General features: G+C 38.7%; 1 protein-coding gene across 1 annotated transcript in view; it reads left to right on the top strand.

Annotated features, from left to right (window-relative positions):
- The window catches only part of ALMS1 (ALMS1 centrosome and basal body associated protein), a 169,892-nt gene that overhangs the window by 85,030 nt on the left and 66,275 nt on the right, over positions 1–18,587 (top strand). Inside the window, exons 11-12 of the mRNA XM_069494170.1 lie at positions 4,357–4,598; positions 10,091–10,216. Coding sequence (XP_069350271.1) covers positions 4,357–4,598; positions 10,091–10,216 — 368 coding nt within the window. The remainder of the gene's footprint in view (positions 1–4,356; positions 4,599–10,090; positions 10,217–18,587) is intronic.

Genomic DNA, 18,587 nt, shown 5'->3' with positions numbered 1-18,587 from the left:
TAATTTTATAACTTTTATGATATGAAAAAAATCAAATGGGTTTTTTAAATTTTCATCTTGTAATGTCTGGCAACTTTTCTAAAAATTTACTTATATTCTAGTAAGTTATGTGTAGATTCTTTTGTATTTTCTATGTACACAATTATATCAAATATGAAAAATAATATTATTTCTTCCTTTCTTGTCCATACCTCTTCTTTTTTCTGCCTTACTCCCAATACCATTTGGCACTTTAGCTATTATAAAAGGGTGAATAAGAATGATAAGAGTTGGTATCCTTGTTTTGTTTCTAATCTCACAGGGAATATTCTCAACATTTTACTATTAAGTACAGTGGTTGGTCTAGGGTTTTTTGTAGTTTCCCTTTGCTGTGAGTATCTATCATGCATAATTATTGAGTTTTATCAAATGCTTTTACTGACTGTAGTGATATTATTGTCATATGAATTTTTTCCTTTATTCTGTTGATGTGGTGAATCACTTTTTTTTTTTTATGTTAACTCACCTTTCATTCCTAGGGTAAACCATCTTGGTAGGGACTCACACGTGTGCGTGTTTGTGTGTGTGTGTGTGTGTATGTGTAAAATGAGAGCAACCACACAGCATACACACACTGACACTACATTTGATTTTCATACGATATAACATTATTCTCTTTTTGAAATAAACTTTTTTATTTTTGAAAAATTTTAGGCTTACAGAAAAGATTAAACATAGTAGAGTTCCTTATGCCCCTCTCCTAACTTCTCCTGTTGTTAACATCTTACATTATCATAGTATATTTGTCAAAATGAAGGCACCAACATTTGTAGGTTACTATTAATCTCGAGACTTGGATTTCACCACTTTTTTCGCTAATGTCGTTTTTCTGTTCGAGGACCCTACATTTAGTTAATTGTTGCTATGGTCTAAATGTTCGTGTTCCCCCAAAATTCATATGTTGAACCTAATCCTCAGTGTGATGGTATTTGGAGGTGGGGACTTTGGGAAGTGATAAGGTCATGAGGAGATAGCCCTCCTGAATGAGATTAGTGCCCTTATGATTAGACCCAAAGAACTAGCTTGTCCCTTCCACCATGAGGACATGCTGAGAAGGTGCCATCTCTGAATCAGAAAGCAGGCCCTCACCAGACACCAGATCTGTCATCATGGACTTACCAGGCCCTGGACTGTGAGAAATAAAATAAATTTCTATTGTTTATAAGCCACCAAGTCTATGGTATTTTGTTATAGCAGCCCATGTGGACTAATATAATTGCTACCAAGTAGTGGAGGTGCTGCTGTTAACATACCTAAAAAAGTGAAAGTGGCTTTAGAACTGGGAAGTGGTTAGAGGCTGGAAGAATTTTGAGGTATGTGCTAGTAAAAGCCTACATTGCTGTGAACAGACTGTTAAGGATGATTTTGGTCAGGACTCAGGAGAGGAGGAAAACTGTACAAAAACCTCAGTCTTCTTAGAGATTACATGAGTGATTGTGAATACAATGTTGGTAGAAATATGGATGGCAAAGGCCATTTTGATGAAGTCTCAGACAGAAATGAAGAACATGTTATTGAAAATGGAGGAAAGGCATTCCTTGTTACAAAGTATCAAAGAACTTGCTGAATTGTGTTCATGTCTTGGTGCTTTGTGGAACGTAGAACTTGCAAGTGATGAAATAGTTTATTTGGCTGAATAAATTTTCAAGCAAAGTGTTGAAGGTGTGGCTTGGCTTCTCTTAAATGCTGATAGTAAAATGTGAGAAGAGAGAAATGATTTAAAGATAGAATTTTAATCAAAAAGGAAGTAGAACTTAAAGATTTAGAAAATTCTTAGCCTGTCCATATTGTAAAAAATAAGAAGGTATGTTCAGGAGAGAACACCAGTGATGTGGCCAAGTGACCATTTGATGAGATTAGTATGGATGAGACAGGTTTTATTCATCATGACAAGTGAAATATGACCTGAAGGCATTTCGGAGATCATGAGGCTGCCACTTGCATCACAGGCCCAGAATTTGAGGGCCTGGGGGACAGAATGATTTCAAAGGAGGGGCCACAGGCACAAGTGGAACCACTGCCCAGTGCGGCCTCTACGCTGTACTCCTTATAGTTTGTCACCACGCTCCTTAACCACCATAGGTGTGGCTCTGGCAGCCCCTAGCACTGTGTGTGCTGCATCCAGTAAAGCTATGGGGGCCTAGATGCCCCAGAGAGCCACGGAGCCCAGATAGAAAATTACTGTTGGGGCAGGACCACCAAAAAGAACCACCCTCCAAGAGCAATGGTGAGCAGAGCCATAGAGACAGGGCCACCCTGAGACACCAAATTACTAGAGCCACCTGGGTGTAATTCAGCCCAGGAAAGCTGTAGGTGTGTGACCCAGGCACAGAGAACTGCAGTAGGGATGGGCTACCCAAAGCCATAGGGGCAAGGCTACCACCCCAGTGTGTCCAGAAGGCAGATCCCTCACTGCAGTGGGCCTGGATGGGAGAGCCTTGAATTAAGGAAGATTATTGTTGAATTTTAAGGTTTTGGACTTGTTCAGGATCTTTTATCCCTTTCTTCCTTCCCATTTCCCCCTTTTAGAATGAAAATGTCTATCCTATGCCTGTCCCACTATTGTATTTTGGAAGTACATAAGTTGTTTGATTTCATAGGCTCACAGCTGAAGAGGAATTTGTCTCAGGATGATCATACCTTGACTCTACCCTTATCTGATTTATTAATAGATGATATTTAGGTGAGACTTTGGACTTAGACTTTAAAGTTGATACTGGGCTGTTACGATGGAATGAATGTATTTTGCATATGAGAAGGACAGGAATTTTGAGAGGCAAGGGACAGAATGCTGTGGTCTGAGTATTTGTATCCCTCCAAAATTGATATGTTGCATTTAATCTTCAGTGTGATGGTATTTGAAGGTAGGGTCTTTGGAAGGTGATTAGGTCATGAGGGCAGAGCCCTCATGAGTGAGATTAGTGCCCTTATAAAAGAGACCCCAGAGAGCTAGCTAGTCTCTTCTGTTATGTGAGGACATGGGTGAGACGATACCATCTATGAACCAGAAAACAGGCCCTCACTGGACACTAAATCTGCCATTGCCTTGATCTTAGACTTCCCAGCCTCCAGAACTGTAAGAAATAAATTTTGTTGTTTATAAACCTCCCGGTCTATGGTATTTTGTTATCGCAGCTCAAATGGACTGAGACAGTTGTCATGTCTTCTTAGCTTCTTGTGGTCTGTGACTGTTCCTCATTCCTTCCTTGTTTTTCATGAACTTGGCAGTTTTGATGAGCAATGTTAAGGACTGAAAGTCCCTCAATTTGGATTTGACTGGAGTTTCGTGTTTGAGAAAGAATACCACAGAGGTGAAGTGCCCCCTCTCTCACATAGCAGGAAATATGTGATACCCACGTCATCACTGATGTTGTTAACCATGGTCTCTTGCATAAGGCAATGTTTGTCAGATGTCTCCACTGTGAACTTAAACTGTTTCTGCCTTTTTATACTCCATACTTTGAAATCTGGTCACTCAGGCTAGCTTATAGTCAAGGGAAGAAGGGGAGATAAAGCTTTACTTCCTTTGGTGGGAAGTATCTACATCTATTTCGAATTCTTAAGCAAAATTTGTTTCTTCTCCCAATTATTTATTTATTCAGTCATTTATTTGTTCTACCCTGTCTTAGTATGAATTCTCTATAATTCTTGATACATAACTATAACCCTGAAAATTTCTTATTCCTCCACTGAACTATAAACTCCTTGAGAGAAGGCTCTGTGGTTTATCTTTGTACAGTTTATGCATTTAGCACAGTCCCCTAATTTATAATAGACATCCAGTAATTATTTTAAAAAATGTATTTTCAACTCAACTGAAAAATACCGTTTCCTCAGCTAAATTATATAATGGCATTCTAAATTAAAATTAAAAGTAGGTTTTGGGTAAACTCACAACTAATGGATATGGAGGGCACTATATAGGGGAAGGGCATACTTGTAGCCCTGGCTTGGGTGAGGCAAAGGCATTATATGTAACCAAAATATTTGTACCCCCATAATATTCTGAAATAAAAAAAATAAAATTATAAGAAAATGAGAAAAATAAAAAGAATAAGGTCTTTTCAAAAACAAAAAAAAAGTAGGTTTTAAAATAAATAAAAGTAAGTATATACATCATCACATTATAATAAATGAAGGGTACCATAGAAATACCTTGACAACATTTGGGATTGATATGTCAACAAAATATTCTTGTAGCTACTTAAATGTTCCTTGAAACCATAAATATTCCTTGAAACCACTTTTGGAAAGAGATTTTGGGTTTTTATAGACCAAGCATATGACCTGCTGTGTTCTTTCTCCTTTTTTGTTCAGATCGTCACAGAAGGTTAAGACCTCATCTTCTGCCTTTCCTGAAAAATTATCGTCTGATGCAGTCACTCAGATAACAACAGAAAGTCCAGAAAAGACCATGTTTTCGTCTGAGATTTTTATTAATGCTGAAGATCGTGGACGTGAAATTACAGAGTCTAGCTCCCAGAAGCTAAACAAAGCTCCTGTAAAGTTTGCTTCCTCATCTTCAGTTCAACACATTGCTTTTCCTCGTGGCACAGACGGTAAGAGAATGTGATTGCATTTTAGGTCATTATACCAACTCTTATATGTAATTATCGTAGAAATTGGTGATTGTGTCTTTCTAGTCAGAAAACCTAATTTTAATTTAAGAATTAGGATCCACATGATTATGTCATTTATTTATGTAGCTATCAGGAGAATATGATTTATTATATTTTTATCTTAATTTCTAGTAGAGTTAACAACAGGTAGAACTCATTCTGCTTGTGACTGACTTATTTTTGTCTCAGCATATTTGCAGTAAGAATCCAAGTAGTTCATAACAACTTAAAAATAATTGAGGTTTTTTTGTAGGTAGACAGATAAATTATTGGTATTTTGTATTAGAGTAATGTTATGTACTATAATAAATAGATGCAAAAACATCTGATAGTGTAAATGTAATAGCAGTTTACTTCTTGCTTATAAAACAATCACCAAGGACCTAGGTGGACTGTTTGCCCTGTTGTCTTTAACACGTGAAGCCCTAGATTATCTTGGATTCACATTCACAGTCAACAGGAAGGAACAAAAAGCATGGTAGAGCACATATGGGAAGTTTTTATAAGCCAGTTCTGGAAGCCGCCCCAATCATTTTCACTGACTAGGAATATAGTTTAGCTGTGTTTTCCAGGATGAAGAAGAAATGGATTTTGTGAACAGTTAGCAGTCGCCACCATGAGGTCTATATTTAGAGTGTTTTATATGCTATAGTTTCTATGATATTTTGATGGAAACTTTACTAATTTTAAAATATTTAATATTTTGTATAAACCTACTCAAAATATATTTTAAGTTTTCCTACTATCTGCATATAGATGGGATATGCCTAAATATAAAGAAAATTGCTTGGTTCAGCATTTAAATTGCACTGAATTTAACTTAAATAAATGCATTTATGTATTAAGATGGTTATAATTTTTTTTTTTTTTTTTTTTTTTTTAGAGACAGGATCTTGCTCTGTCACCCAGGCTGCAATATAAATGGGGTAATCAATCACAGCTCACCATAACCTTGAACGGGGTTCAAGCAATTCTCCCACCCCAGCCTCCCAAATAGCTGGGATTATAGGCATGCGCTAACACATCCAGCTAATTTTTTTTCATTTTTTTGTAGAGATGGGTCGCATGTTGCCCAGGCCGATCTTGAACTCCTGGCCTCAAGCAATCCTCCTGCTTCAGCCCACCAAAGTGCTGGGATTATAGACGTGAGCCACCACACCTAGCCAAGATGGTTATAATTTTTTAACATTTTCATTGTGAAATAAAAGTATACCCCCAAAATATAAATAGTTTAATAAATTATCACAAAGAACACTTTTATGTGTTAGTTACCTATTGCCATAGTGATACCCAGTAACAAACAGGCTGCACTTGGCTCTAAGCTGTGGAAATGGTTTGCGTTTATTCCAAATGCTTGTTTCTGAAACCCAGGCTAATGGGTCAATTGTTATCCTGGGGTATGTTGTTTTCAGGGCGATGGCAGAAACACAAAAAGGGAAACTCAGTTGTGAAAGTGTATTTTAAACTTCTCTTATCAAATTGAATTAATCTATAGAGGCCACGATTTATGTTTTTTATAAATTTTTTGAAAGATTAATATTTTGCTTATTAATACAGTATTATTTTTAATACTGTAGGTCAAAAGTAAAATTTTGTGAGGTTGTTTTTTTTTTTTTTTTTGGTATAAAAACATTTTAAGGTTCAGGCCAGTAGTTCGAGATCAACCTGGGAAGCATAGCGAGGCCCTGTCTCTACAAAAATAAAAATAGAAATAATTAGCTGGGAGTGGTGGCATGTGCCTATAGTCCTCTTACTTACTCAGGAGGCTGAGGCAGGAGGGTTGCTCAAGCCCAGGAGTTCAGGGTTGCAGTGCGCTATGATTGCGCCACAGACTCCAGGCTGGGTGATAGCAAGACCCTGTCTCTAAGTAAGTAAGTAAGTATGTTAAAGATATGACTATTTACATACTACTCTGAATTAACAAAGTAATATACTGTATATTTATATTTGATTCTATTTTTAATTTTTAGAAGAAATAAATTTTATAGTTAAACTTTTTTCTCTGCCACTCTGATGTCCTTGCTGCATTTCCCGCAGACAGCTGTTATTTGTGTTATACTCACTTCTTCCCTAAGGTTACTCAGGCAGTCCAAAGTAACCTTAAAACTACTTGCATCCAAACATAAAGTTGTCGAGACCTGCAAAGAGCCACTATTTGTCTCCAAATTCTCCATCTCCATGTGATAGCCATTCCTGCTCCATGTCAATTGTAATTTTGCCCAGTCATTAATGTTAATTTTCTACAACCTGTGAATTAAATGATACATTTAACCATTGCTATAAAGCTTTATATACACTGGTGGAGGAAGAAAATTAATAAATCAGTATTCTAACAATAAGTATTGCAATGACCAAATAAAAGTGGGGGCTACAACTTTTTTTTTTTCCTCTCATATTTTTGTTTGATAGAGTGGTACAGATATTCTTAAGTTGTCTGAGACTTTACTAACCCTGTATATATAGGGTTAAGGTCATTTTTTGACAATTTCTGTCACCAGACATGGTAAAGTGGTCCCCTTGGTGTTACTCCTAATGACTTCCTTTTTTAAGGTAACCTTATTTCTTCTTGATCATTCAGGTCATTCATAGATTTAGTCAACACTCTGCATGCTACTTCATGTTTTGCTTTAGTGATATAAAAAATATAAAATGGCTCCTGTCCCTGATAGAAGTGTCCCTTTCTTATTTCTAAGATCGTCCATCTAACAAAACTCAGAGTCACAAAAATTGAAAGCAAACAGTTCCAAAAAAGCTTCTACCTTTGTTCCCAAATGCATGCATTCTGTCTGGTACTTGGTATAGGAAAGTACCATACATGGTTCAGAGCATATCCCATACTTAGTTCAGTAGCATTCCACCTTCAGAAAGTGGTGTCCTCCAGCTTGTGCCATAACAGTTATCAGTAAATACCTCACTCACTTTTTTTTTTAAGGTTTAGGATGGTTGTAGGTGATAAGGCACATAATGAGAACAGTGAATCCCTGTAGGCATCAGCCTTTTGTCTTATTTCTTCACTGTGAAGTGAGGTCCTTGTTGGAAGCAGGGATCTAACTATGGAATTCATTGCCAAAATAAGTCATCAGAATGATGGAGCTCTCAAGGATGGTGACATAGTTCTAAATAATAAAAAGATTATTATTGTGTCCACAATGAGAGAGACCTCATTCTACTCTGGGACTATCAGAATCTAGAAGATTTGATTTTTATAAACTAGATATGGGCAATTAGGAATCCATCTAGAAGTCATGACAGGACATTAGAGAAAACCATGATCTATAAGGATAAGGATAAATTGAAGGAACTGGAGGCATTTAGCCAGGAGAAATGGTCGCTGTCTTCAGAGTACTATTCATATGAGCGATACCACCCCATAAAATATTTAGAAATAACCTAAATAAAAATTTTAAATAATCTATATGCAGAAAACACTAATCCTTTGTGTAGAGATAGAAAAGAACAGTTGACTAAATTAAGAAAAGGGTATATTTCTGGATAGGAAGGCTGAATATTGTAAAGATCTCATTTATTCCCAAATAAATTTACACTCTAACATAATTCTTCCCAAAATTCTAATGAAATTGTTCTTTTGAACTTGCTTAATTGATCTTAACATTCATTAGGAAGAATAACAAAAGAACATTTTAGAATAAAAGAGTAACTCTTGTTTCTCACAATGAAGAAAAATAGGGATTACCTAATGTGTTCTTAAGATAAATTTGTTACTTATTTAGGGAGAAGAGGAGTGGAAGAACTCAGCACTTTATCTCTAAACATCTTAAAATTACTCTTTGATGTAATTTATATTTTTTAATTCATTAAATTTTCACAGTAACTGTAAGAGGTAGGTAGTATTATCAAGCCCATTTTGTAGGTAAGGAAACAGGCAGAAAAAAAAAGAGTAATTTGTTCACGATCACATAGGTAGTAAGTGGCAGCTCCAGTAGATTTAAAATTAGTTGGCTGATTGCTTAGTGAGTGTGTACTAGGGTACAGAATAAGCTGTTATCACAGAAATTCCAAACTACAGGTAAGTGGCCTACAGCAGGTAGCTGTGCTCTGTGTCTGGTGTCTCTGGCATCCTACAGTGTGACTTCTATCTCTGGATCCTGTGTAACTGCTGCATGATCTGCAGTACCTAGGAGGTGGGGGCTTTAATGGAAAGCCTAGAAGTTGCACATATTCTTGCACTCATTCTATGGGCCAAACTTAGTCATGTGTGCTTACGTGGCTGTATGGGAGATTGGAAAATATAGTGTATATATGAAGGAGGGGTGGGTATGAGGGGACATTTGACGGTTTCTACCATACCATGAAAGAAAAACAAGTATATAGAAAAAAGTTCAACCTCAGCAATAATCATATGAGGGCAAATTTAAAGAAGATTCTGTTTACCCCTATTAAGAATTTGTCTTAATGACTGTACATTTGCTGTTGGAGGAAGAGTAAATTGGCACAGACATGTTAGAAAACCATTTAGCAGGTAGTATTTTTTTTACTTCAAAAATGGTATAAATTTTCACTCTGTAATCAGAGAATTTACCTGACATGGGTGGCAGTGGAAATAAGTATAAACAGGAAAAGCTATATTCACAGAATTCTTTATGACTGCAAATTTAACTCAACCTAAATTTTCAACATTAGGGAAAGGCTTGAATATATTTAGTCTGTGGTATAACCATAAAAATGTGAAGAATAAGAAATAAAATGAATATTTTTATTGCAAATGTAAACTAGAAAAGCTTAATTCTGAATGATGTGTACTATATTCATACAGCTCTGTAGACAAATAGAAACAGAGGGAAAAGCTGGGTAGGGTATACATTAAAATGTTAATAATAGTTATCTTTGAGTGGTAGGACCTTGTATTCTTTTCTGTTATGTGTTTGCTTAATGTTAAGTATTTATATTCTTGCAATAGAAACGTTGTTTTGAAGCTCTGTCATTTAAAGAAGATTAGACTTATTTTCTATGATTCTGGGAACAGAATAAAACGGTTAACAATGACCAGGTTTGGGTTTAATATACAATAAGGTGTTTTTTAGTTAGAGTCTTCTGTATATGAAATAGATTGCTAAAAATTCATCTTCTCGATGAAACCTACCCTTGCCATCCTATTTAAACTACATTTCCCCTACATTTAAACCCTAATTTCCACTATATTTCTAATCTTTCTCAGCATTTCTAATTTTTTCCCATGTCATTTCTACTTTATTAAGATACTAGATAATTTACTCATTTAATATGTCAATTGTTTACTGTATCTTTCCCTTTAGAATTCTGCTGCTTCTTGAAGGTAGAGGTATATCTCTACTTAGTTCACTCATGTATTCCAGTAATCTTGAACACTGTCTGGCTCATGGGATGCATTCTAGTTTTGTTCAGTGAATTAATGAATGTTTTATTATTAATTGTTCTGATTTTTACCTCCCTAGGCCAGCCTTTATTATTGCCATATAAGCCTTCTGGTAGTACGAAGATGTACTATGTTCCACAATTAGGACAAATTCCCTCATCGCTGGATTCCAAATCAGACACCACCGTTGAGAGCTCACATTCAGGTATTATGCAGAAACCATTTTATATTTTGAAATTTTATTTGTGTGTTTTCTTGTTGACTCTGATAGGACAAATGAAAGCTCAGTGCTCTTACTCTTTCAGTGAAATATGGAGTGTTTCATGCCTTGATTTCTGGTTCAGATAGGTGAGTTCTTTGATCAGATCCATACAAATTAATAAATATTTGATGAAGAAAATTGTATGGACAATTGTTTGGGTTAGTGGACTCTATCTAGGGCACAGGTTTTCAAGCTTTTTTGGTTCATACTAGTACCCTTAGTGTTTCAGTGATTGTTTTTTCTCAGTCTTATGAATAATACAACAATTATTTTTTCAAACAGCAACTAAGGTATTAGGACATCAATACTTATTGTTTTGATATAACAACTTAATGAAACTGTTATTTTTTTTTTGTTTTGGTTGTTGAAAAAAATATTTTGTTCATAAATAACCAAAATTACTTACTAATAAGGTATGTGCAACTGTTGGGCACTGTACAACTTCCCAAACCTTGAGCTAAGATTGGACGCAACCATTCTCATTCCCTGCTTTTTATTACAGCAACTGCCAAAAATCCAGCTTTGCAAAGACTCAATAGCATTAAAAGCATAGTACCATCTGGTGTTGACACTTTGAACTACTTTGAGCTAGTAGTTTATGATGTTGAGACTTTGAACTACCTTGAGCTTGAACACTCAAATATCACTGTTCTTTCCCTGGAATCTTAAAATATCCTGTAGCACCTCTGTGAGTTCACTGCAGGGGAACCGCAGACTTAGGAAATGAATAGCACCCCATGGAAGGGCTAAATAAATATTTCCTCTGGGGATCTTAATTTAAGGGTGCCGAGTTGGTGTGGTGTGGGGTTTTGATTGATGGGATAGTATTTTGAGTGATCCACAGGAGATGACTTGGTTCACTTTAGACAAATTGTTTTCTTCATAATTTTTCATAAACATATTCATATGTGTGGAAGTTACAAAGAGAGGAGAAGTCCTTGGTATTTGGCAAATTGTTTTGTTACTTTTATATGAAAAATAATTTTTAATGGTAGCTGCATTAAAACATCTGAAATAACCTCTCCTAATTTCCTACTATCATGGCACTGAAAAAGAGAACCAGAAAAATGCTTACCAAATGTTAGGATTAATTTTTAAATCTATAGCCAGAAATGAAGAAATTTCCACTCCCTACAGGGCTATGATTTTATTTTTTTTTTTTTTTGAGACAGAGTCTCACTCTGTTGCCCAGGCTAGAGTGAGTGCCGTGGCGTCAGCCCAGCTCACAGCAACCTCAAACTCCTGAGCTCAAGCGATCCTCCTGTCTCAGCCTCCCGAGTAGCTGGGACTACAGGCATGAGCCACCATGCCCGGCTAATTTTTTCTATATATATTTTTAGCTGTCCATATAATTTCTTTCTATTTTTTAGTAGAGATGGGGTCTCGCTCTTGCTCAGGCTGGTCTCGAACTCCTGAGCTCAAACGATCCACCCACCTCGGCCTCCCAGAGTGCTAGGATTACAGGCGCGAGCCACCACGCCCGGCCCAGGGCTATGATTTTAAAAACACACTTAATGGCTACAGAAAGAAAACAAACTAGTTTAAATGATTCCAGGTAAGAAACTCTTTATCCCACTTACTCGCAGTTCAGAAGACAGAAATCTGTAGATGATAGAAATATGGTCAGGTGTCTCGATACTTTTTGATGTCTCCAGTGTCCTGCTATCCATTTATATCCTTAATACTATGAGAAAGATTGAATAGTGATGAGTGATGAGAGGAGAAAATGACTCGGGTAGTGCATTGTATCCTGAGAAATATTGGCCTTGTTGATTAAGTGCTGAATGCATCAGTAAGACACAAAGAGATCTAGTAGTTATATACACTTGAGGCTGTAGTTTTTCATGTTCTCCATCTATTCTGAGAGTGAGGAAGTTGGGAATAGAAAACAGTCCTTTCTTAGATCAGTGGACTAGTAGAAAGCCTAGGAATTGTTCTTATTCTATTGTCTGTCAATATATTGTACGTCAATATATTGCACATACAAAGATATGAGAGGATCCAATTAGAATATGGGGCCAAGAGCAAGCCATACACCATTGTTAGCAAATACTTGGGCCAAAAAGATTGTTCCTCACTTGAGAATAAGTAAATAATAGAACCATAAGATCCTTAAAAAAAAAAAACAGGCTGGGTGCGGTGGCTCACGCTTGTAATCCTAGCACTCTGGGAGGCTGAGGTGGGACGAGGGCAGGAGTTCAAGACCAGCCTGAGCAAGAGCAAGACCCCGTCTCTACTAAAAATAGAAAGAATTTATCTGGACAACTAAAAATATATATAGAAAATATTAGCTGGGCATGGTGGTGCGTGCCTGTAGTCCCAGCTACTCGGGAGGCTCAGGCAGAAGGATGGCTTGAGCCCAGGAGTTTGGGGTTGCTGTGAGCTAGGCTGATGCCATGGCCAGGCAACAGAGTGAGACTCTGTCTCAAAAACAAAAACAAAAAAACAGGGCAATGGAAACAATCTCCCAAAGAAAGAGATAGATGTTAGACATTTACTTCTTAGGCCTATTAACATTCTTAAGTAGTATATAAAAATTCATTTATATTGTACAGTTAGATCTGTGAAAATAGGTACCGTGCCTTTTTTTGTAAGCCATTTTGTACTTCACCCTGACTTTCATTATAGACATTAAATTATTTATATGTTAATAATCATTGTCAATCGGAGCAAAAAGCCATAGTAAGAGAACTGGCTGAGATTTTTTAAGAGTGGGGGGCAGGTAAGGAGTTACAGCAGCAAAAATGGTGGAGTAAAGAACTCCAAAAATTCTCCCCTCCTTAAAAGCAACAAAAAAAGCTGGCAAACTTTTCAGGAAATGTTTTAGAAATTCTAGAAATTAACCAAAGGCTTGCAGTAACCCAGGGAATATGTATTCAAGAAAAATGGCTGAATTGTGGTAAGAACAATAAGCTTTGGCATTTTAACTTGCCCTAGTTTCATTCCCAGCATTCCAACTCAGTGATAGCCTTGAAAAATAACAGCTTACTTTCCCAAGACTGGAGGAAGCAAAACAAAGCTGAACCTCTTTCAAAACTTTATTCCCAAAGAATTCTCGGTATTTGACCTGTCTGGTAGATCCTTGGAAGACTCCACTCAAAAGGCTTATCTTTACTTGACCTGACTGGGAGCCATCTAGTGCTAAAAGCTTCTGGGGAAGGAAGGGGAAAGGCATTTGTCACAGACATTTTCTGGGAATTATTTTAATATCACAATGCCTGAGGTAAAGGCTAACAGTTGAGGAAAACAATAGACTAACTAAAAAACTAACTAAAAACCTGAGGATGAGATGTTCATAGATGCTTTGAAAATCTCTGATATATTGCTAGGTCTCTAAGGAGACCACATGAGTAGGCCTGCGTGTATGCTCAGGAAAGACCCAAGGCCCTAGCTCTTATCTCTGGCTGACCTTGTAGCTATGTACAAGAAGAAAAGGGAAGGCTAAGGTAGAGCTAACAACTGCCTGGGTCAGTGTTGAAGGCATGTCCCACCGTGCACAGAGCCTTTCAGTGAAAACTTGGAGATTTGTTGGTTCTAGGTGTTTAAGGAAATCTCTGTTCAGACATTAACTGACCACTAACCCAACTGAGTGGAAACTTCAATGGCCAAACACAACAAAGAACATAGACTTTACAGAATTAGTTAAGAAAAGTTATTAATCAAACAACATAAAGCAACAGCAGCAAACCCTGGGATGAGAATAGAATCTGATTTCCAGAGTTGCCACATTATATTATTTACATGTCCAGTTTTCAACAATTTACATGTCCAGTTTTCAACAATTTTAATTAAAATTGTTTCCTATTATATGGGAGAAAAACAGTATGTTATATACACAGAAGAAATAGCAATTAAGAAACTGTCCCCGGGGAAGCACAGACATTGCACTTACTCACCAGAGACTTTAAATTAGCTATTTTAGAATGTGTTAATGAGCTAAAGGAAACCAGGTCTAAAGAACTAAAGGAAAATATGAGAACAGTAGCCTTACAAAATAGAAAATATCAATAAAGAGATAGAAATTATAAAAAGGAACCAGGTAGTAATTCTGGAGTTAAAAAGTACAATAACCAAATTAAAAATTAGAGCTCAGTAGCAGATTTGAGTAGGCAGAAGGAAGCAATGAACTTGAAGATGTGTCAATTGAGATTATCCAGTGTGAGAAAAAGGAAAAAGAATGAAAAATTAACAGAATCTAGAATTTCAGTTCTATGGGATGCCATCAAGTTGTAAATATATACATAATGGTGATTCCAGGAGAGGAGAAAGAGAAAGGGGCTGGAAGAGTATTTGAAAAAACAATGGCCAAAACCCTCCCAAATTTGATGATTATTGTTAATATGTACATCTGATAAACTTAAAGAACTCTGAGCAGGATAAACTCAAAAAGATTCACATCTTTTGACACATCATAATCAAACTGTCAAAAGACAAAGAGAATCTTGAAAACATCCAGAGAGGTGACTTACATGTACAAGGCATTCACAATAAGATTAACAAATAATTTCTCATCAAAACCTTGGAGGCCAGAGACATTGAAATGACATATTGAGGCTGGGTGCAGTGGCTCAAGCCTGTAATCCCAGCACTCTGGAAAGCTGAGGTGGAAGATCACTTGAACCCAGGAGTTCAATACCAGCTTGGGCAACATAACATGAACCCATCTCTACAGAAAATAAAAAAACATTAGCTGGGCATGTGGCTCATGCCTATAGTCTCAGCTACTCAGGAGGCTGAGGCAGGAGAATCGCTTGAGCCCAGGAGTTGGAGGCTGCAGTGAACTATGATTGTGCCACTGCACTTTAGCCTGAGCAACAAAGCAAGACCTGTCTCTAAAAGCAAAAAAAAAAAAAAAAAAAAAAGGGAAAAGAAATGACGTATTCAAAATGCTAGTGGAAAAAAACCCTATCAACCAAGAATTCTATATCTGGGAGGAGGGGGCAAGATGGCTGCTAGTGACATTGGTTGCCAGATTGTCCCAAGAAGAAGAGAAAGTTTCAGGTGGAAAGCATAGCCTAGGTGAAATACTGAGGGGAGAGTGCCAGAATTTACCCTTATTGGAGATCCCAGGGGAGGAAGTTACAGGTGAAAACAAGAAGAAGCAAGATTTTGCAGAGACCAACCCCTGAGGGATTCAGAGTCCAGCAGAAAGGGTAGGTGGGAGTGTTTATTACCCCTCCCCTCACACTGGCAGTTTACCAGCTCCTGATCTGTCAGAGAGCCCTTTTATCCTCATGAGTCCAAGCACTGGTGCCATCAGTGAACTGAGAACTTCTTGAGATCACAGCATTGAGTTGTGGGCCCAAAAAGGGTCATTGCCCTCTACCACAGACCTAAGCTGAGACAGTGGGCACCGTATTGCTTGTGCACATGCTGGGTGCCTCTGTCCTGACTGGGAAGTCATAGCTTCTTAATCTCGTTGTCACTGGATCCTACACGAACATTCCTCAGCATCTGCTTGGACTGTGATAGCTACAAAGGAACAGGAAGACATAGGAGAGCAGCAGTGTTCCCAGAGTTCTGACCCATGGAGGAGGCTGCCCCAAGGGGACTGGGAAGTACCATGAATGCTTTTTGGGACAGAGGAAGGCAGAACATGCACTCTTGTGCCCCTGAGAGCCCTTGGCTCGTGATTTGAAGTTGTCTGCACCCCTTGCAGGAGTGGAGACATGGATGCAGAGTGGAGTCTGTAGGGTAGGAGAGTGTCCCCACCCCAGAGCAGAAGCAGCACCAAAGCCTGGGAAGAGACATGGAGATGGGGACCTCCCCTCCTCCAGCCACCCAATCCTGTGAACATGGTTGCCTCTGCTCCCAAGCTTTTGATGTGGCATGCTGCAAGATGGCCAGTTCTAGACTTGAAGAAGGGGTACACCCGCATTAGTACTTTGCTCACTGTGCCCAGGTTATGCAGAAGGTGTGGTTTATTTCCCTCCTTTCACAGACAGGCAGCATTTTTGTACCTGTTCCAACTGGGGAATCTCAGCCCCTTGGTCTCTAAATTACTGGATCCACAGCCAACCTTCCCTAGCACCCACCTGGACTGAAGCAGGTTTGAGGGATCAGTGGGCTCTATGGGAACTGTGGGTCTCCTGGAGCATGGACATTCAGGGCAAGCTGTTCCTAGCTTGGAGGAGAGTGTAGCATGCCAGAGGGCCACTTAGGACAAAGGGGACCAGGGCGCCAGCTCCCTCCCAAGTGGAGCCTTCTCTTCCTCATCCTCTCCCCTGCCCACTGCTGCCAAGGTAGATATGGCTGTTTCTGCTTGGGATTGGCACAGGTTTCACAGGGCATGATTAAGCTAGGGCACTTGGGAGCAGCTGTTCTACCTCTTACAGAGCACTTATCACACCAGGCTTCCACAGAACTTGGGGCTCACTCCTTTCCCTTTAAAAAGCCACAGAAAGCACTTCCATGTGCCCCAAGGACAAAAACTACTGCCTTCCCTGAGGGAAAGTGAAGCTAGCAGCCTGTCTCTTCTGGGAGAAGCCTACCCTCCCTGGAGGCAAGTCCCAGGCACAACTACAACTCTCCTGCTGGAGCATTTCACCCACAGCCCACAGCCATTCTGGTAGCCCTGCACACAGCAGATAGCTACCTCCACCACCTCTGCTGCAGCTGGACCAGGGTGGGAGCTGAGAATCTGGGCACTTTTGTGCCGCCGCTAAGGACAGAGACTGCTATCACTGCTAAGAGAGGGAGGTATAAGCAGCTTGTGCACCCCGCAGCTGCCTGCCTCTGCTAATCTTGTCAAGAAGGACCCACCTGCCCTGTTACAGGCTCACCATGCATCTACTCTTTTCCTACCTGAGCATTCCTCTGGACCAAGAGATTATCCCCCTGTTCCCTGTCACAGCCAGTGCCTGAACTCAGGCTTGAGGGCAAGTTTGCCAGCCTGGTCTTGGTCTGATCACCCCAGGACTCAAGCATACCATCCAGGGGCCCAGGAACTGGGGATTACCTAACCTAGACCATGTCTGCTGGCACCTGAACACTCTCCCAGGGGTCTGAGATGCAGTTGACCCAAATTGCCAGCAACACCATAGTGGGTACCTAATTCTACAAGCTAAAAGGAAGTATCTCTCTCCCTCTCTACACTAAGCATCAGTGTTCCCAGCATAAAAAACAAATGGACTGCAAAGCTATCTGTTTTCAGTTGAGGGAAGAGTATCCAAATGAGAAGGAACCAGCATAAGAACTCTGGAAATACGAAAGAACAGGTTGTTCTGATACCCCCAAAGGATCACATTAGCTTTCCAGCAGCGGACTCCAACCAAAAGGAAATTGTTGAAATGTCAGATATGGAATTCAAAATATGATTGCAAGTAAGCTCAGTGGGATCTATGAGAAAGTTGAAAAACAACACAAACCAGAAAAAAAAAAAATAATAATTCAGGACATGAATGAAAAATTCACTAAAGAGATAAATATTTTTCAGAAAAACGTAACAGAACTTCTGCGATCATGTAAGCGTCATGTAGGGAATTTTAAAGTACAGTGGAAAGTTAACAACAGACTAGGCCAAGCAGAAGAAAAAATTTCAGAGCTTGAGGACAAGGATTTTGAATTAACCTAGTCAGTCAAAAATAAAGGAAAAAATGTCAAAAGAAATGAACAAAGTCTCAGAAAAATGGGGACTATGTTCCCTGATCATCACCTAAGTGCACATTTGGGAATACACCAATTGAATATTGGACAGAGGTGGGGGTGGGGGGAGGGGATGGGTGTATACCTACATGATGAATGCGATGCGCACTGTCTGGGGAATGGAAACGCTTGAAGCTTTGACTCAGGGGGGATGGGGGGGCGTGGGCAATATACATAACCTGAACTTTTGTACCCCCATAATAAGCTGAAATAAAATAAAATAAAATAAAAAAGCCCAAACATAAGAATCATAGGTATCCCTCAGGAGAAGCAAAAGCAAAAAGCATGGAAAACCTATTTCAGAGAGTAATAGTGGAAGAATTACCTCATCTTGCTAGAGATTTAGACATCCAGATACAAGAGGCTCAATGAACTCCTGGAAGATTTATTGCAAAAAGGATATCACCAAGGCACATAGTCATCAGACTGGCCAAAGTCTGTGAAGGAGAAAATCCTATAAGCTGTGAGATGAAGGCATCAAATAACTTACAAAGGAAAACCTATTAGACTAATAGCAGACTCTCAATAGAAACCTTACAAATCAGGAGGGGTAGGGGTCCTGTCTTTAGTCTTCTTAGTTGGAATAACTGTCAGCCAAGAATTTTGTATCCTATAAAACTGAGTTTCATAAATGAAGGAGGAAAAAAGTCTTTCCCAGAGAAGCAAACAC

Source organism: Eulemur rufifrons, chromosome 19 (genome assembly GCF_041146395.1).
Source record: "Eulemur rufifrons isolate Redbay chromosome 19, OSU_ERuf_1, whole genome shotgun sequence".
NCBI classification, from domain to species: Eukaryota; Metazoa; Chordata; class Mammalia; order Primates; family Lemuridae; genus Eulemur; species Eulemur rufifrons.
Note: the sequence above shows the minus strand (reverse complement) of the source record. Positions and strands in the feature narration are given on the sequence as shown.